General features: G+C 40.6%; 1 protein-coding gene across 1 annotated transcript in view; it reads right to left on the bottom strand.

The window, feature by feature from the left end:
* Positions 1–1398: 1398 nt before the first annotated feature.
* LOC122414028 (uncharacterized protein DDB_G0287625-like) overlaps positions 1399–21230 on the bottom strand; it is a 35557-nt gene continuing 15725 nt past the window's right edge. Inside the window, exons 2-3 of the mRNA XM_043424791.1 lie at positions 9297–9499; positions 1399–5730 (exon numbers count right to left, since the gene is read on the bottom strand). Coding sequence (XP_043280726.1) covers positions 3718–5730; positions 9297–9499 — 2216 coding nt within the window. The 3' untranslated portion in view covers positions 1399–3717. The remainder of the gene's footprint in view (positions 5731–9296; positions 9500–21230) is intronic.

The following is a 21230-nucleotide window of genomic DNA, read 5'->3' as shown; positions in this document are numbered from 1 at the left end:
TTTGCTCACGATGATAAACAAAAGTGGATTTAAAAAAAAAAAAAACATTCCTTTCGCCCTCTTCGACTACCCTTCCATGTCCAAAACTTTCGACAAATTGGAGTCGCACAATATTTGGTGTTGCTTATGCATTAGAAAGCCACGTGTGGATCAGGCAGAAATCTTACGTATCCAAAGCAGAGCGCGCACGATTAAAATAGTCCACAGAATACATTTTTTTTATCATCGAAAGATAACGGATGAAAGTAAACTCTATTTTACCGGTTGTACTGTTGCGTCTCTTATTTAATTCTGTCAGGTTTCTGTATGCAAAGATGCGAAAATGAAAAAATTTATTAAAGTATTAAAAAACAAAAAAAAAAGCGTCAAATAATGTAATCAAACAAATTATTCCTAAATCGATGGTTGATCCCCAAATATTTTTGGTTGACGAACAACAAGAAAAAGGGAAATGGCTTGTAAAATCGCGTAGACAAATGCTCTGATCCGAGACAGTGAAATGTGAGCAGGAAGAAAATACAAACTTACCTATTCAAACAACTTTTTCCTTGCCTGTTAATCCACGTTCTTTCGACACTAAAACTCGTTACCTCAAAAAATACGGGCGATAAGATCTCTGTTCGGAAATAATGGAAACAATAAGTGAAATTTATGAATGATTTCGCAAAACCTCGAGGCACAGAAACACCCAGAGTTTTCTATGCTTTTGTGCAAATATTTGAAAAAAAAAATCTCGTCATTTATTTACACAGGTGTATATAATGGAGCACGGGAACGAGAGAGGACTCGCGAGACTCCTCGTATGTATAATAGATAATAAAAGGAAATAACGTTTGTTGTGGTTAGCATTTTACTTGGCTTTTGCTCCGGTGGTTCATTCGCCAGCACCAAGGACTGCTGCTGACGACTTTCTAACGACGATAACTTTATATAACTATAGTATATAATGCACGGCTATGTATTATTCGTTCCTTTTATTGCAACGGCACGAAAGAATGAACGGGCGCAAGAACCTTGCTGTGTGCTATCGTCATAATATTAAAAAAAGTCATCACAATAAAGCAGTGTGGGAATAACAGGCAAAAAACGATAGTCATTACACGCTGATTTATCGATATGCTCGATTTGTTTGGGCTCGTTACGGTTTGTTCGGCTCTGTTTAGCTTCGATTTAAATTCCGTGGGGTCCTTTAGATTATCCCGGTTGCATTTTTCATCGAGTCTGCATTTTTCTTCAGATTTGTTTACGTCCTTTCGAGTGAATTTAAAAATCCTCACGTTTCCGAAGTCCCTTTTCCCATTGCTATTTTTGCCTCTGTAATGGAGTGAATTTTTGGGGTGATTTATGGAAAAGAAATAACAAAGTGGATCGAAAAGAACAATACTTAGTCTGAACAGCTCGATTCAATAAGAAAACCATCGATCATTGGCTTCTTCGTTGTGAACACAAAGGACAGCCAATAATCGTCACTTTCTTTTATTATACAACAAACGTAAATACAAACAATCGTCGTCTCTTCTTATATACTCACAACTATACATAAATATATATAATTAATAATAATATACAGTAACACGAGACTTTCAAGTGTACATACAAAATTCATCGAGAGAGAGAGACAGAGAGAGAAAAAAAAACAAAACAAAAATACACGAACGATTTGTGTACGAAGAGGAAGGAAATTTTTCGGTCTCGGTACAATAGCACGGTAGGGGTACGTGAATATATATAATTTTTTTTTTTTGTTTTTTTTTCTGTTTTTCGAGGTGGGACTAGATGACCTCTTTGGCAATTAGCCAAAATTTCCATTTTCAGCTGTCGGCTCGATCGAAGTTCGACACTTTTTTTTCTTTCTTCATATTTATTCCTCCACAGTACAAACGTAAACTTGTAAAGTTTTCGGTCAACTCGACGTTCGAAGGAGAACGAATACAAACGATGGCACATTGCCGGTACAACACTTTGTATATTTATATTTGTTTTATATAGATATATGTATAATGTTTATGCTTGGATAAATCGGCACTACTGTTGACGAGAAACAAGAACCATTCGACGAAACGTACATCGAAAAGGTGTCGAACCCCATGTATTTTCTGATTCGCACAACTCAAGCATGTTTCGTCCACTTTATTCTTGCCTAGGAATTCTCGGGAGTTTCTTGTCAAAAATTATTTTGGTGAACTGCCGTCGTTCCAGATTCGAGAGACCTTGCTTGCCACCAATTTTTCTTTGTGCAATCATTCCCGTGAATCAATGGAAAAATCATTATTTTTTTAACTGACCCTGATTTGAACCGGAGCTATTAGATTCATACTCTTCATCATTTTTTTTTGTTCATTTTTGCTTGCACCTGTGCTCGAATAAAAAATGCTTTCGATTACCGGAAAAGGTCACATCCGTTTTTACAATTTCTTTCCTTATCATAATTTCTTTCCTAATTTTTTTTCTTGCTACTTATTTTACGTTTAAGGACTCGTCTTTCGTGTCGAGTCTCAATTTATCCTCTTTCATTCGCACTATTTCTATTCTTGAACTGTACACAAACGCAGCAACCGATGAGGATACAAAATACATTCTCACACGACTCATATCCGATGCGGTTTTGCTCTTTTTCACTTGTCGTTTTCTCACGCACACAAATTTACACGGGCATGAGATTATCCGGGAATTTTTTTCGACAGGTCGTCACAAGAGTGTTGGCACACGAATGAGAATTAAAAAAAAAATCATGTGCCCCCATATTTTGCCGGGAAGTGTGATCGAATTATTGGAAAAACAATTTTTTCACATAAATACACTGACGAAGCTTCCTGACATTTTCAATAAATAATCAGCGCTCGCAGAAAGCTCCATTAAACTTATGAAACCGAAGCAAACTCCGGATTGTCCTCGGTATTAACTTTGCAATGAATAAGCAATCGGGAAGTCACACACGACACATATTCAAGCCACACAAATTCATCAAAGATCGCACGAATAAAAAATTCTTGTCCAATCCCAATTTACATTTCGAGTGAAAAGCTATTTTATTTGGCTGAAAAATAATGATGATAAATGAACACGAAAAATGTGAAGATTCGTGAAGAATTGATTTTTCGATAGCGATCGAAATCGAGATGAGTTTCGATGATGATGTTTTTTCATTAAGCCGCGCGAAAAGACTTCGCCGACGGGAGTAAAAAAGAAATCTTGGCTACGCTATCAGGAGTTCGACATTCGTCCTGGCAAAGCGGTGAATGTAAATTACCGGTTTCTCCGCGATTATCCCCACTTCGGTCGCATTTCTGTCTCACTCGGCCGATCCTTAGCGGACAGCTATAACGACGATTTTACGGAATTAATCGAGACAGCAAGGACAAGTGAAAGATCGAAATTTAGCATAAGGCTTCGTGACTAATTGGATCTTGGAGTTACGATCGAGGGGGGTTCGATCGAAGTCGTTCAATGGTAATTTATAGGCGAAATTCGAAAAGGCCATTTGCAACTGCTTCAAGGTCAGAAATCCAGTAATCGTGTAACCCGATTAAAGGCATAAATAAATTATTGAAAAACGATGCTTCGAACGGTGACCGAAAGCGAGGCAGTTCCCAATGCCTCGTCTCTCGAAAACTTTAAACAAATTCTCGGTCCTCGGCTCAGGAAGGAAGATCAAAAAGTTCGTGTCAAAGAATCGAGTTAAACGTCGCCGATGCTGAGAGTGAAGAAACTTTGATACTATTTCTGATAGTGTTTTCGTCTGCTCGAGGTTCTCACGCAAGGAGGAGGCTCCTGAAGATGGTGTGAATTTTTCAAAATGGAAACAGGCGAATCTTTATTGGAATTAATTGCGAATGAGATTGATGAAGCTTCGTGTAACCTTGGTACCGTGGACGTGGAAGAGGCTCCGTGTTTTAAATCACCTTCGAAAAAGCGGCACATTTCTCTGACAGGAACGCTTCTGGCAGCGCGATTAAGGTCGTGGAGTGATCTCGCGCGTTGTTTCCCGCGCGGACTCGGTTTCGAAGCTGATCTGCCAAGGTCTTCGGTGCTGCGGGCGAGGCGGCCGCCGAGGCGTGACAGGGACTCGAAAAGTGTCAATTTCTCACGTACAGGAACATAGTGATCGACCCTTTGGCATCTTGCCAATAACTTGGCGACATCTTCTTCACAGGTGGAAGGCGATGAGGAAGCGTCGTGGATGCTGAGAGGCGTAGGTGTCGCTGTTGCCGCGAGTGTTGTCATTTTGTCGGTTATTCTTGGCAACGAAATGGCATCGCGTTTCCGGCAATCTTTCTCGACGTGTGAGAACTCTTTGTTGTTACTGACGAGTGCCGCTCGTTCGATCAATCGCGAGTTCGAGCTCGTTCTCAAAACGTCTTCGCCGACGACTGGGATTGTAGAGGCGAGACTCAACCTTTCTTTCCTCTCCTCGAGGAAGCTAGTCTTTCGGTTGTCAGTCGGTGCCTGATGGAACAGAGAAATTTGACAGCGTTCACGAACGTTTCTTCTTTCCCTCGCTCGACTTCGTCTCTCCCCAGAATCCGTTCTCGTGACGCACGGGCTCGGTGGACTTTCGGCTTTGTACCTCGTCGAAATATCCCTATTGTTGTTGTTCTTGGCGTCATTGTTCGAAGCCCTGTTATTGCTATTGTTGTTACGATTGTTGTTGTTTTCGTTGTCCTGGCGATGCGGAGCGTTGCCTTCCCTGAACCTGACGATCGTCTGACTCATGTCGAGGGAAACTTTGAGAGGAGGCAACCTCCGAGTTATCGCGTCAACGGTTTCGGCGGCCCTTACGAAGGGATCCGTTGTTTGTGTCGCCGGTTTCAAGGGTTTTACAGATTGCCCATTATTCGGTGAGTCAACGCCCGATTTCTCGTTACGTTCGGTATTCGTCGTCAGGTTTTTCGTTCGGTCACACGTCAGAATCGATTTTTTCATGGTTTCTGTGTTCTCTACGGGTCGGAGGCTGTTTCCGCCGCTCGGCATGTTCGCTTCGACGCTTCTAATCGTCCGGTTATCTTCTCGAGACTTCGTGGCAGGAAGATCGTCGGGTTTCTCTTTAAATCCCGTAATCTCACTTGCTTTCGCCGCTTTTTCCGTATTGTTTTCCATGTTGTTGTTGTTTTCTTCCCGTCGCGCTTTACGCCTCTTCGCGTCTTCCTCCAGCACCCGCCGACTTCTCGCCTCATTTTCCCGCCTTCTTGCCTCCTTGTACCGTTGTATTCTCTGCTCCCGAGTGTCGACGGGCTCTGGTAAAGACGGGGCCGAGTCGATGGAATCGACGCTCGAGCGACAGCCGGTGCCGCCCCACGGAAGACTGTCGTCGCTACCCTCGCTGCTCTCGCTGCAGCCCCACATTCTCCTCTCGATCGTCGCCTCCACTTTTGGCAACATCGCAGCTTGTATGCTCCGAAATTCGGCTAAATGAAGATCCTCGTCGCTGGAATTGCTGCTGGACCAACCGCGCAGCTCGCTCCTCGCTCGTCTTCGCGAATTGTCCAGTAAGACGGCTGCGTCGGCTACTCTCTCGTTGCTCAGCGACGCTGTACCGAGCCAACAACGCAACTCGCTCCTCGAACGGCGACGGGTTTCCGTTGGACTTTCCGGAAGTGGCAACGGACCCCGTGGACAGATCGTTAGAATTTCCAAAAAGTTTAGACAGCGCTGCGCTCGGAAGGGCGTTTGACGCACCAGCTCGGCTGCTATCGCTCGGACCCAGGACCAGTAGATCGGTTCGGTGTCGGCCTGCAACAAACAAGCAAACCTTTTCGTTATTCATCACTTTCATTATTCGTCGCGTTCATTATTTTTTATGGTTTTTAATCTTTTCTACGTTCCAAACAATATTTCCGTCCAAAACACACACCAAACGAATCCGCGTCGTTCGCCACGGACGTGGGAAGCTTCATTAGGAAATCTTCACGTTCAAACGAGCCCCTAAAGTTGAGGCTCCAATCCAGCGACACCTTGTATGCATTTGTAGTGGTTTCACGAATTTTATTCTCGGCTAATAGCAACGAACAGAAAGAATCTATGGGGATAGCTACACGTAAGGACAGGGATTGACCATGACACACGATTCGTCCTGTGCGCAGATTGGAAAGTTGCCGCGCGGCGGTGTTGTGCCGAGAGAACAAGCTTCGCTGTGTATCGCTATCAAGTTGTTTGTGCAATGGGAAAAGAGCAGCTCGCCGTAGACGCCAGACACGACTATGACCATTTAGCGAAAGAACTCAGTCGTTAAGCACCTCGCGAGAATGCGTCGAGGAACGTCGGCAGCGACAACGACGGTCATTACTGTTTCCAGGGGAAGTGAAACTCTCACTTTTGTCCATCTTATAGACAAGTTTGTCATTGTCTTTCTTATCTGCTTCCATTCGCGAGTAAATTTTAAAACCAATTCGCACACCGCTTCCGCTCGAAAATAACTGCTCGGAAGAACAGCGTGCGGCGGCCATCTTCGAATCATGCCGTTCTAACGAGAGAACGATAATGCCACGAACTCGTTGACGAACTCATAAAACGTGAAGCTTCTCCGCATGAATGCTCCAGTTCCCGATACTCGTTCTCTCGCTCGTCGAAGATCCTGTGAGCCGGCGAACGAGTGTGTTACGAGTTGCAACACCAGAAGAGAAATTAAGAGGGAAGACAATTTGAGGAACTGACTAAACGAGCCACTTCCTCTGGCCCCCGAAACTCCATCATCCATCTGGCGCACAAGACACTAAGAGAGTCACCAAACCGTGGATAAAAAGGGCAATTAAACTTACGAGCGTCCTTCGCGGACTCGACCATTCCCACAGAATTGTGCAAGCGAACCTTTTTTCATTTAAACCTCATCGCACTCTTCGGCTTCTCGTACTGCGTTGGTATTAAAAAGCGAAAGAGTCTCGTCTGAAAAGCTTGTGAATTAACCGTTTTACTAAATGTCACAGCGAAAAATTGAAATTCCGGTACCCAATTTTCAAAGCAGCTACAATTTCATATCTTCGGTTGAATAATAAATTCACTAATATTGTGTGAACACGCGTTTCGAAACATCTCGTTTTTGATAAAACACAACGATGTTATTGTATAGAACGCCGAAGGAATCTTCCAACAATGGTAGGTCGTGGGAGAAGATTTTTCAATCCTCTCACGCCTCCTTCCTCTTCTGATTGCCTTCAAGATCAGCGGAGTCGTGTCTCATGGATCTGACGTTTGCTGACCTCCAACTGCGTCAGGACTCTCAATTCTGTGTCGCCTTATTGTTGCATAATTCATTATGTTAATTTTTTATCGGCGTTTAGTAGCGTTTAGTGAGCTCCAGATAAATCGATTTTCGAAAGAACACGATCAAATTTTCGTTCACAATCTCGTTAATGCAGCATTAGAAACAGTTTTTTCGACCTAATTTCGTATTTTCCAGAAACCCCGGTCAAATTACTTCATTCTTCCTCCCTAATACGTCCCCCTCCGATCAAGCTCGACAGGCAAGCAAAAGGAATCGAATCTAGAAGGACACGAGGCCGATAGTCGCTCCAAGAATTCTCAGCTCCGAGGTAATTGCATACTAAATGAATTATATCTCCGTCGCGATCTATTTCCTCGCTACAAACACTTTCACGAAAGCTGAGCGTTAACTTATGCCAGGGCAAAGGATTTTTTTCTCTTGCGGTTGTAATGAGTAATTAAGGACTGTGCATATCCGCTGTTGCAGGACAGCCAGCGTGTCTTTCGATCCCTCCCTCTCATAATTTCCGACTCGCCGCAGGAGTTATGCAATGTGCCTCTTCGCGATTCGATGCAGGCGAGGCTCCTCATCTGTCGTGTGCCACACCTTCATAGACATCCGAATCTACTTTGAGACGCGAGAGACATTATGAAAAATGTTCGACACATTGTGTTCCAAAGTGAAAAAGTGAGAGTCCGTGGGAGGAGAAAATAACAATTATATTTTCCAGACGATCGGGAGGAACTCGTCAAAATCATCAGTCACAGATTTCTCGAAGCTCTGGTTAAGCTCGTTCAATAGCGAAACCCGATTTCTTACGGAAATTTTGAAAAAAAATATATATTTTACGCAGAAAAATCTAACGAATCGATTAAAAAAAAATAAAAAGTAGTTCCACGCTAGATTTTTTGAAACATTGCAGGTTAAAGTTCTATGGTTTCTCCATCTGAACACATGGTAATCGTCAAACAAAAAATGTGCATCGAAATAACTCGAGAACAGTTCTTACGAATTTGATTTTTAAAAACACAGTGTTAGAGAATCTTCTGAAGAAAAAATTTAAAAAAAAAACATGATCTATCGTCTAGTTTTTGAGAAAAAAATGATTGTAATAAAAATCGCATGAGAATTTTAAGGTTCGCGACCTGGCAACGCTGTCGCATGAGACAAGCCATGATTATCACTATACTTTAGAACGCTGCCCTCGTCTCAGGCCTGTGTGCAATGTTGCCACGATTCACGGGCTTCCGAGCATCCATTTGTATGCTCGTATATGTGCATACGGCATGAAGGTGTATTCCAGCAGGGGCGTACGTAACAGAAAAAAAAATAAAAATTCCAAAATCAGGAGGAAATTATAAAATTTTAGTAAAATATCGCAACCATATATTTTTTAACTGATCATTAACGATAATTTCAATGATTTCTGGAACATATTTCACAACGAATAATGTTCACACAGGAAGGGTGCTGCACCCTGTTTTTATGCGACACTTAACTATCGAACTACCTTAAACCAGCGGTGATGCTCGCTGTATTTTCTTTGCATTTTTTTCGAGTACAAAGTTCTGGGGAACGACGATCGAAATTCTATTAAATACGATGGTAGCCTCATTTCTCACGATATGTTGACGAGAACGCGATCGTTCTCAGTCATTTATAGAAAATCTTGTCACATTTTTCCAAACACGATTATTTCTGTAAATCGAATTCTTTGCTCGACAAGCAGCAAACTCTTCTTCGAGTGTGGCTCCTCGTTCGGTATTATTGGGATGCAAGACGATGGTAAATAAATAAGCGTCCAACTGGAAGACTGCCAAGCTATCGGAAGAACGGATCTCGAAGGTGTTTATATATACGAAATTGCTTCGAATTCGGAGCCAAGTTTTCACGATCATTGCCTTAGGTCAGTGATCGTGAAAAGGACATCGGTCTTGTGGAAAAATGAGGAATATTGGGACAGTTTTTTGAACGATAACAGGCGAAGAGGCGAGAGGTATAATCCAGGCAAAATTAAGTTCACTTGAAGTCTTTTATGACTGCATGAAAAACCTCCAACATTTGCAATCAATATTTTTCTACAAACGGCGAATCTTACCCAAAAAGTTGCCAATAAATCGCCCTGCGAGTTGGTCAATGTAAATCCCAAAGCAAGGACATGAGGTTGACAAATGCTTGGAGCAGCTTGTCGAAGATTAAGAGCTCGAAGCGGTAGCCTCATCTGTGTATTTTCGACCCAGAGCCAACCCATTCGAATCGATACGATTCGCCTCTCGTTGAGATCCTCGACGTACAATTCGCCTGGAACAATAAAAAAAAACAGAAGCACGCTGTTATTTCCACAATAACTAATCATTAATGGTCGAGGCGATCAAGAAACTGTTCATTTATAAAACGGTATGGACAAATGACAATGAATCTTACGAATGATGAATCATGCGCGTGCACCCACGACTTTCATTTTCTAATTACTTGTCATTAATTAAATTCATTATTATTTAATTATTTAAATGATTAAATTCAAATTTGATTTAATTTATTAATTTTAAATGAATTAACATGCATTAAATTTCAATAAAAATAAAAATATTAAAATAAACAAAATTGTAATTAAATTTAAAAAATTTTTTTATATAATATGAATTAATTGACTAATTAAAAAATCTCTTCTCACTCACGTCTTTCTTACTACGAATGAAAAAATTGCACTGACACTCGACGAGAAAATGAGACAACGTGCTTTTTTTCAAATGAAATTGTTTCAACATATTTAGTATGCAATATTCAGTTTTAGCATGTCAGAGGGAAAAAATGAGGCTCGGTTGTTCGGAAAGCGTGCGCTGTTTCATCGGTGGCTATATATCGTCAAGAATAAGCAAGGAAGACGTCGACTGCTGAATCATCGATAAGCTGTCCTCCTCACTCTTAATCGCCCTCGAGTCAATTTATTTTTAGAACAAACACTGGAGGATTTATTATCCCCAACTTTTGCAACGAAAGCGCGGTGGAGCGGCAGGAATACATTCTGGATGCATCGATTGCGCCTCGTGGAGACGGAGGAATAAGAGAAAAAATGAGTAAAGACAGGCAGAGGCCACGGATAAACATGGAAGAATATGTAAAGCATCTTTTACGGCTCGAGACGCTTGGAATAATAGAGTATTACGATTCAAGGCTTTGCTACACTTTTCTCGGACCAATAAAAACGCCTTCAATCTTGAAAACTATCGTTACATCGGAGCCAAAAAAAGTGCTTGAATTACCAATAATTACCGTTATTCCAGTTCGTATTCAATGGTGTTTTTCTGGTATTCTAGCAGCTGGCAAAAAGTAAGATGCCGAGCAATCAGTGGAGCAAAAAATTCACTGTTTGCACAAAAATACTGCAACTTCAATAAATATAAAAACTCCCATTAAAAAATACTGATTTCTATTTTTATTGAAAATTGTCACAGAATTATCCACGAGGCCTTACAATTTTCGACACTTTTCATCATTTTTCTCTTCGCAGATAACTCAAAAATAGACGAAACCACGTTTGTTTACTTTTCGAGATTAGGGTGATTATTTCCCAGCCCATTTGTCAGCCCACCAGCTTAAAAAATTACGTAATTGATAGGGAGAATCTAAATTTGAGAATAAACACGAAACGACTTATAAGTGAAACGAAAATTATTAAAAAGCTCCTGTCGGTGTACATTCGTCAATGAAAAACACTCTTTTCCGGTTCCAAACAGAGCGCGTACGAAGAAAAATGAAAAAGCGACGAGTGCGAAAGAACAAACAGGCCCGATTTTTTAGAAACATTATTTTTCAACATCCTTGCGATTGAGTGAGGAAAACAAAAAAAATAACGCACATTGACATATCAGAAGATAAGAATGATATAGTCTTGGGTACAAAACTGCGAAATATATCGTTAGATTGGTGTACCACGACATTTTATTTCACAATCTTGGGTGATATATATAATCGGCGATTAATGTGCTCTCGCGCGTTATCAACGAAACGCTTTCAATCTCTCGAGGTCTCTCGGCTCTCTTATCTCGTATTGCGTCTCTCTTTCTCTCTTGCTCTCTTTTTTTCCTGCTCAAATCGACGTTTCACCCTCTTCCCTGAGGATTAGAGACTCGAGAAACACACAAATACACAAATTTGTTGTCACGATTTCGAACTGAGATCTCCAGCGTTTTTCTACGTCGCTATACTCTCCTCGATTCGTATCGTAGATAAGAACAAGTCACTTCGTATTCCGGCAAAATTATTGAGAATGTGACATTTTAAGGTCGTGTGACGAAATAACCATCGAAGAGTTCTAGAAAATGTAACTTCCAATAATCGGAATTTTCTGATCGGTTTTATATCAGTTTTATCAAAGTCCGTACAAGCCAAGTACGTTCTGAGTTAAACCTGCTTGTTGGATTATTTTGGAGAAATCGTCGTTGAGCACTCTATTCACTAAAATTCACTAAAAAAAAAATTCCGACATTTAAAGTTTTTAAATTTTATTTTAATTTAATTTTATTAATTTTTTATATTATTTTTTATTATTCATTTACTAAATTTAATTTAAATTTTAAGTGAATTTAAAATTTTTCTGACAGGCTAAAAATGACTTGGCATGAGAAAATTAATAGAATCCAAAAGATTTCCTTAAATTTTTATTAGAATTTTGAATATTCGAAAATTCGGGTACGTTATCAGTGTCATTGCCCACGGAAATATCGACGAGGGGTGGTCCGTTTTTAGATGCAACGATTTTATTACGAGCGGAAACAGTTGAGTGAGCATGTGTGGGCGTCACTGGTTGAGTGTCAGAGCGAGATAGACATCCGGCTTGAATCATTAATCGTAATCAGCCGCAGAGTCGATCGGAGTCATTATTTGGACGAGTTTAAATTCGCTACGTTGCACGGAGTGAACGGAATGAAAAGGATGAAGTTTATTCGACGGAAACATCAGTGGAAATTTGATAATTGAAACTAGCCTCATTCCCAGCGATCGTGCTTCCCAATAACTTATTTTTTAATGAAAAAATTTATTTAAATTATTTAAAAATTCTTAGAAATCAATGAATCGAGCTTTTAATAAAAACTAACAAATTAAACGGACCCGCATAAGCGAGATAAATGGACGAAAGTATCGCGTGCTATTTTTAATGCGGAGGAAATTCCCCCATCCGTTGACACATTCGTGCCAGGCGAAGACTCCGGCTTCGCACATGTTATTTTTTATATTCAAATGGCGAATAATATGAAGAGAGTGTAAAACTTGGTGAAAGAAGATAAATGAATGCTAACAAAATTCACATGCTGCGCGAAGCTGCCCTCGCGCGAGCAGGCTCGCGTCTGTTTTCCGTGAATATACTTGGCCCTGTTGATTCTATTCATCAGCACAATTCTGGCTTGGCTTACGTGCCTCCAAAGGCTGTTTCGCGTTTAACGAAATACAGGAAACGCAGTTAGATATATTCTTCCTCGAGGAAGAACGATCCGAGGGGATAAGCAAAAGGGCAAAGAACGAGAGCTGTCTGTAGGGGGGAACCACGCTCGACAAAGCACAGTCAGCTGGCACATTTCGAGCTCCTTTTTCGCCTCCTATTCGTAAGAACGAAGAAACAACGAATTTCAATATCTTCGCCGATGAGGGCAACGGTTTTTCAGAATTTAAACTTCATCGCTTGCGCATCGTCGAGACTGCAGCAATCCTTTCGAGGCATAATTTTACCCACGAAACAACTACTTTTTTCCAGCTCAAATTTCACACGGTAAACGTGAATAATTAATATATACGACAGTGAATTTGGAAAACCTTTTCTGTGATTCTCGTCCCCGGCCTCGATACGGAAACACACGCGTCTAGTGTTCCATCCACTCGAGAATACTCCAACGAGATAATGAATTATCTCATCGTCCCTCGAGAGCACACTCCGGTTATGAGGAATACGTGCTTAAGTGTCTGAATCAAAACTTAAACTCAGCTCTCTGTTTATCGAGAGCGTCTCCTCGCTGTGCATACACTCGTGCTAAAATACCCATTGCGCGAAGAGTTATCAACGACGAAGAGGATCGTTGCAAAAAATTCTTAGGTGTTAGAATCCATCGAGAAAAGTGGCATTCGACATTTTTTTATTCTTCCTCAACGTGCGAAGATCACGTTCGATCGGAAGCAGCCATTTGCCTTTTACATGCTTCATGCTTTTCTGAACTCCGTCATTACAGCTGCGAGAGCTTTGAGAATAGCACAATCCCTTGATCCTCCGGTTACCGATCCTTCGAGCACACTCTCGTTGCGTAAAAAAGTGTTTTCCGCCCAATCATCGAGGATCTCAGGCGTATCGGTTACCAGGGGGAATTAGACCAAGCGAGGACCGGGACCAGGAAGAAGGAAGGAAGTGCCTCGGCGGTTTCGCGGTAGCGCCGCGTCGCGACTAGTCCGGACACAATCAGACAAGACACCGTAACTCAGCAACCGGTGAAAACGCATTTCCGCGTTCACACACACGCACCGACGTGCGTGTGCACACTTTTATGCTTAAAAAAACACGACGTGAAAGTAAGCAGCGCCGTGCTGAGCTCGAGAACTGATAGAGGTTAAACCTCCATGCGGGCATGCTCCGCGTGGCTGACCAACAATCTTTGCTACGAGTCTCTTATTGTCGCTGGATTCGAACGGGGCGGATCGGCTGCTGGAATAAATTACGAGAAGGCCAATGTTTTACAACCGATTTACGCCGATTCAGCATTCCAATTCGGTAGCAAATTTCTCGTGTGATTTCATCCGAAAATCATGAGCGTGCACTCATTTTTCAGCGTTCGTTAATCAAGAGTTGACAAACACGTTTGGTTGGAGCGATTCGATGGAATTTTTCGGAGCTCATGCTTCCGGGGGGGATGAAATGGGGTTCGATCACGGAAATTCTAACGGAAATTCTCATTTTACAAATCCTTAATGCTGAATTTTTTAAGGGGGGGCCCTGCTTTAGAAAGTCAAGAGAACCGATTGTTTTCGGGAATGTTTTTAGGATAAACGCAAATAACTCACCACAGCGAACTTTTCGGTATAGTTTTATGGATATTTCAAGAACACGAAAACATGAGAAATACTAATTTGTACATGGTTTGTGCGCCAAGTCTGATTGTCGAAGTTTCTCAGCTGTATACAATGTGGAGATCGTAATTGTTGTCTGTAACAAAAGTTCCACATTTTTTTCCATTTTCATATATTTTCCTTCCACACGAGCCTACAAATCCCGAAAAAATTGTGAAATTCTGTATCTACAGCACATCTAAGTGATATTCTTCTTCTTAAGAAGCGTTTTTTTCGAACTCGCTAATCGCTCTTTTCGCTCGATTTGAATCTATCGAATTTGATGGGAATTCGTCCAATTTAAAATTCCCTTTTCATGGACAAAACGAAATAATATTTTCATAATATAGCAAGAAGCATTGAGTAGTTCCGGGTTTGTTGAAATACTCAGCCCGTCAGAATGTTCATTTTTAGCAAAAACTTGCATTTGGGTCAGTAGAAAAAAAAACGAACTGTTTCATAAATTCTTTTGCAGTGTTACGATCGAAGCTGCACGTAACAACAGCTATTTCGAAGTGACGGTAATCTTTTTTCCTCTTTTGCGAAAACGAAATTCCACTGTAATGATGATAATAAAGAGAAAAAAAAAAAACTGGAAAACAAATAGAATAACAACGACGAAGATGCACACTGACCCATAGATTAAAGCTCGCTGAATTTCCATAAGAAAGTACACAGCGTTGCTTCCCCGTTCTATTCGTGATTACCAAACGATCTTTATATAATTGAATTTACAATCTTTGCGTTCGCAAAGAAATGCACGAGTGCGTGCACCTTCCGCAGTCTCGGTGATCGCACACGAGTGTGCTTGAGTTTGAGCCTCGAGTTATGTCGGTTAGCAGTGTTTCATGCTTGTTCCAGTTCGCGAAGTGTCTTCCAAACTTTTTTTCCACGAGTGAATTCATTTTTTTTTTTTTTTTCCATTAGCTACAACCGTGCTATTATTTTCTTGGAGGCGCAGGGACGAGAAACGAAGCTGGCCCGACGCTAATTGACTCGCGGGCTCCGTTACGATCCACACGAGTGCAAATTAGAACACTTCTTTTTCTGTCAACAGCCAGAGCCGCCGGGAGTAGCGGTTTTCCACTGCGCTACTCGATTCTTCCTACTTCGATGTCATTTTGACACGAACCCTCGGTTATTGCGATTTTTGTCGGCGCACGGGTTGCAGTCAGCTGCTGTTTCGTGGATTGGTCGATTTGAAAAATTTGCTAATTCAATTCGAAGTAACTGCGTTCAAATATTCGCTTTATTTCGATTTCTCATTCTTCCGATCATTCCATTTTCATATTCGTCGCAATCTATCAATTGGAAGTCAATATTTTCCAGGAAAAGGCCAACTCCTGGGGTTCTACTCGCACGATATATTTCTGGGGCTCTGACACATCTGGCAGTAAATTCATTCACCGAAAATCATTTATTCTACGACGAATATAATGCCGTGGAAAAAATGGTCTGTAAAATCACTTAAATGTGTGGGACAATCGTGGGTCGTGTGTCACGTGGAAATAAATAGCATGCATTCGAAACGTCGATTTGGAACGATACAACAATGGCAAATAACGCTTGAATGAGAAGCCCAAATAACGAGACTTGCGCAAGACTTTCGTGCAGCTTTTGACACGTACCTCAAATAGGAAAAGGGACTTTCTCGTACGGGGTATTAACATTCGTTACAACATACGCGATCGGTCTACGATTCCATTAGCTATACGCGCATACAACCGCATGTGGGCCGATAGATACGAACTCACGTAAGTCAAGCGAGGCTGAAAAAAAAACACACACACACACTAATGGAGAACAAACAGAAGCGATGGAAAGAAGAGCAAATGGATGAATTTCCGACAAGTGTAACGAACGCCTGTACAGACAGTGGGGCATTCATGAGATCGACATGTGTTTAACGCTCGCTCATCTTCTTGCTTGGCTTTTAATCGTTTTTTTTCCATTCTACTCTCAGCTGTTTATTTTTTTACCAACGCCCTGGCAATAAGGAAGATTGCGATTCAGAGTGTTCCATTATCGTGGGAAAACTCGGTATTTTCTGGCATCGCGGATGCATCGTAAAGAGGTTCAATTGTAAATGTCTTTTTTGTGTTTATTTTTTTTTATCGTAGCAATATCGATGGGCTCTTCATTATAGTTGAAATGTTTCTGGTTCACATTAAGGTGGATCGTGCCCGTAGGCTCGTATTTTATGGGTGTCTGAATTGGGTCGATTTTTACTTCTTAATTAAGGATATTATCACTCTAAATTAATATCAGAGTTATTCATTCAAAACTGTAAATACATTTTTTCAACTAATTTTTTTGGCGAATGTAATTACAAGCCATTGATCGAACGGGGATCCATCAATGACAGAATCCAAAATTTCATTCGTCCCTGGCTAAAATACATAGTTTTTATGGAAAAAATCGCTTAAGAGAGCGCAAAGGGAAAACACAGAGGGAAATGGATCGAGACAAAAGTGTTAATAAAAAAACAGAAGGCTGTTACAGGAATGGCCCAAACTAAGAAGAAACAAAATGCCGAAATAAGCACATGTGAGGTTACGAGTGCTCATTTTACCAATTTCATTCGATCTTTAATTTTCGTTTTCCCAGACCTTCGTTATATACTTCATTGTTATTGTGCACTTTTTCTATAAACTTCGTAAGAAGCGTTCATTCGTTATATGGGAAGAAAAACGATTTTTTACGCATAGCCCCTGTGTATTTTTCTTCATATTTGAGCACGTTTATTTCAATAACCAATAAGGCGAACCCTTTAAAATTTGATATGCGTGTGAGTCGACTACTGTGTAAATTTCAAGACTTTCTAACGAAAATCGTTTCGTGCATGAGCTACCTTAAAGCCTCAAAACTCATGGATCTTCTCGAACGTTTTATACTGATTTATTTGTATTATTATTTTTTATTACTGTGATCATTATTTTCGATTGGAGCAGTTGAGAAAAACAAAAGAAAATTTTTTGAACAGATGACAGAAAAAGCTTCGTGTAGTTCTCACTGTTATTACAGACGGTCCTGAGATCGTTAATCACAAAGAAGAGAAAATCTTTCCAGTCGATTCAGAAAAGATCGAGGTTTTCGTTGCACAATGAGAGTGCGAGGCTTCCCATACCTGTGGAAAAAAAACAACCTTGAACGAGGAGAATGAAACGAAACTCGTGGCGATGATTCTTAGGTACGACGAGAGATCCCCTTGATCCCTTCGCCAGAAAAGACGAAGCAAAATGTCTGTTTACCTTGAACATTATCGAAAAGCCAAACTTCAAATCATAGGGAAAAAACGTATTTCATAAATCGTCTTATGAGAAATGGCAAGGACAGGGGAATAAAGGGCAAAATGAGTTATGCTTTGATGGGACTCGGTGAGCTCCGAGGAACGCCTTGAGCTTGAGTTATTAGATTGCTATTAGAACTCACTCGAATATATGCGAGTGAATGAAAAGATAAATAGAAACGTATATTTTAACAAAGTTCTATTCAAACTGAAAATCGAACGAATCGTTTTTTCTTCGTTTTGGCGTACGAAATAATCGATGAGAAATTAATTGAATGGAGAACGCCTCCCGACCCTTAAATTCCTCTTAAAATGTGAATTAAATTTTTTCATTATGAAACTCCTGAACTCTCCAATATCGAATTGGAAGGAAACCCATGATCGAGGAGCGACGCTTTTTCAGCACTCCTTTTACGGCTCAACCGAGAACAATTTCGAGCACAACGGTTTTTTCCTTTCATTCACGCTTGACAAACGAGGGAGAGAGAGAGAGAGAGAGAGTAAAAGTGGAGGACATTGGCTGCGTGCTCAAGTGCAACCCTTGAAACAAGGGCACTCCAGACGAAATAGCCTTTCATCCCTCGACGCACTGTCGCGATAGTTTTTTGTTCGTTCCTCTCTGCAACTCTCGAAATCCTTGCTTTTTATCGCGTACGATTTTTCGCCACGTTTACTTTGGCACGAAAAATCGATTTTTTTCCATTAATTTGCCTCCACTGTATCAATATTTCTTCAGTATTTTGTTGATTGATTTTTTGTTTTTAGGTGCTACTGTTGAACTTAAATCACTATTTTAATGCTGTTTTTAACCTGAGACGAGAAAATAGTTGAATTTTTCAAAATATTTGATAAAAAACGATCGTTTGAATGGTCGGAGTTACTGGAACAACGAATAATCGAGGTGAAAATATGTTTTATGAGTTGACACAAGACGTCAAGCTCTGAAGCAAATAGTCGTCACATAAAAATGAAGAGTCATCTGAAAATTTCGTCCACCTTTGAGCGAGACGAAAACAGCTGGAGAAAGTGAGGAATAGCAGAGAGTTTTTGATTTCCCAACGACAATGAGGTTATAAACGATTCTCAGCTGTCGGGCGAGCGGCATAAAAAGTTAACGCATTGCAAGGATAGCATCGAAAACTCGATACTCGGTCTGGTACCTTTGCATTTATTGAGACCCGTTGAATGACCACAGAACATTGGGGGGCGTTGACTCTCTTCGATCTGCGGGTGCGTAACACGATACATGAGGTAGGAGGGCAGACGGAGCCATTGAAAATGTCCCTAAAGGAACTCGGAGAAGCTGAGAACTGAAAGGCTCGAAAATAAATTCGTAAGCTCCGCGTCTTTAGCCAGTGAATGAAAATTCCCTGCTCAAAATTCAACGGACAATCCAGTGTCTGGTAATTCAACGATGACTCATGATTTCCAAACATTTTTCAATGTTACTAATAATCATTGAAATCTTTGGCCCCGTGAATGATTTGTCCAAAAATAGCCAATTTGTGAAGGGGAGTGAGTCGAAAATTTGGCCAAAAAGGCGGGACACGGAGGCAGGGAAAAACGATGCTCCATTTCGGGCCATGACTAAACACTTTGGGCAATTAGGAAGCGGTTAAATTAACGAAAAATCCTTTTCGAGAGGCGAATTTAGTTCGTGGGACGATAGAAAATATTAAATGAGGGATGAACAAATTTGGGTACAAGGATTTTGAATATTCATTGAACAAAGGAATGTCTCATTGACCTCACACGCTCACATTAACGACGGCCCTTTTCGGTATGACGTAAGAGACGCTACTTCTGCTTCACGAATCCGTTGAACCATCACGGGAAGACTCAGATCTTGGGTCTCCACGAGGGCGGGGCATCGAAAATGTCATGCCCGGATATTTTGGTCGTCCGCAAACGTTCGCATCTAACTTTATTCTCCATCATTCTTTATCTCTCTTTCTCTTTTATCGTCCCAAACTGTCGTGCGTTAAGCCTCATTTAATTTCCATATGACACAGTGACCACGTTTACAGAAGCGTGCTATCCGAGAATTGACTACCGTAACGTGAAATCCAATAGAAAAAAAATGTTCGTGTCAGCATTTCATTATTTAATTAACTTTAAGGTAGATTATGCCTGAAGGCTCGTATTTTATGGATGCCCAAATTGGATCGATTTTTACTCCCTAGTTAAAGATATCACCACTTTGAATTAATGTCAGAGTTATTCATTCGAAATCGTAAATCCATTTTTTCAGCTTATTTTTGGCCAATGGAATTACAAACCATTAATTAATCGGGGGTCCGTCACTGACTGAACTCGAAATTCCATTCGTCCCTGGCTAAAATACTATTGTTTTTTATATAAAAGAAATGGATCAAGAAAAAAGTGTTAATAAAAAGACAGAAGGCTATGACAGGAATGGCCCGAACCAAGAAGAAACAAAATGCTGAAATAAGCAAATGTGAGGTTATCCAAGTGCTCATTTTACCAATTTCGTTCGATCTTTAATGCAATATATCTTTATTACTAGTAAGACAATCGTCTCGAATTTTTTCCCAAACCTTCGTTATATATTTCATTGTTACTGTGTATACTTTTTCGTAAACTTCGTAAGAAGCGTTCATTCCTTATATGGAAAGATAAGCGATTTTTTACGCATAGTCCCTATAACCCTGTGTGTTTTGTTTCATATTTAAGGAGTTTCGGTACAGGCGATGCAATGTTGCCATGCTAAACCATGCTAAAAACATAAAAAATTTCAAAAAGTTTATAATTTTATAAAATTTGGTGAACATATGCTTTAGTGCCAAATTTGACAAGACAATTTTTAAGATTTTTCTTCTACACATTTATCGAGTAATTGATCACTAAAGTTTACGTGTATAAGCATAGCGTTTCCATATATATAGGTATACATTCCGGGCATAAGAAATCTGCTTTAATGCGTAATTACTCGATAACTAAGTAGAAGAAAATTTTGAAAAAAATTGTGTTTTCGCACTTGATGTTGAAGAACATTATCACCAAATTGGATCAATTTCTTAATATTTTGACTTCTGTACCGAAACTCCACATTTATCACACATTTATCTGAATAACCAATAAGACGAACTCTTTAAAATTTGATATGTGGGTCAGTCGACTAGCCATTTAAACTCTGTGTAAATTTCAAGACTTTCTTAAGAAAATCGTTTCGTGCATGAACCGCCTTAATGATTTTCTTAAGTGCATCACTGCGTATTGCTGTCGAATTTCGTTAATACATCGCACAATAAATGTGTAAATTATAAAAATGATCAACAACGTTCCTCAAGTCAAAACGTTTTTTTTTTAACGTGCTAAAAACTCAAAGTTTCAGCTGAAGCTAATTTTCCTTCCAGGTATCCCATGAGTAAGGATTTTCGGACACGTTCGTGACAAAACGCCATATAGCATGCAGCATGGTTGTCGTTATCGAAAATCGTTAGCGTGCGACGTTGGTTGCCTACAGTAGCAATACAAGCCGCGCCTCTGCTGGCGTGTCGATCGACTTCGATGACGCTATCCAAACGGGAGAAGCTCTCACTACCTCTCGTCCCCTCCCTCCCTCTCCCCATTCACACCCTCTCGCTCGTGAATTATCGGTCTTTCAACTCCTCTCACTTCTCTATTTCCGGC

Source organism: Venturia canescens, chromosome 7 (assembly GCF_019457755.1).
Source record: "Venturia canescens isolate UGA chromosome 7, ASM1945775v1, whole genome shotgun sequence".
NCBI classification, from domain to species: Eukaryota; Metazoa; Arthropoda; class Insecta; order Hymenoptera; family Ichneumonidae; genus Venturia; species Venturia canescens.
This window is presented reverse-complemented; position numbering and strand designations above follow the sequence as displayed.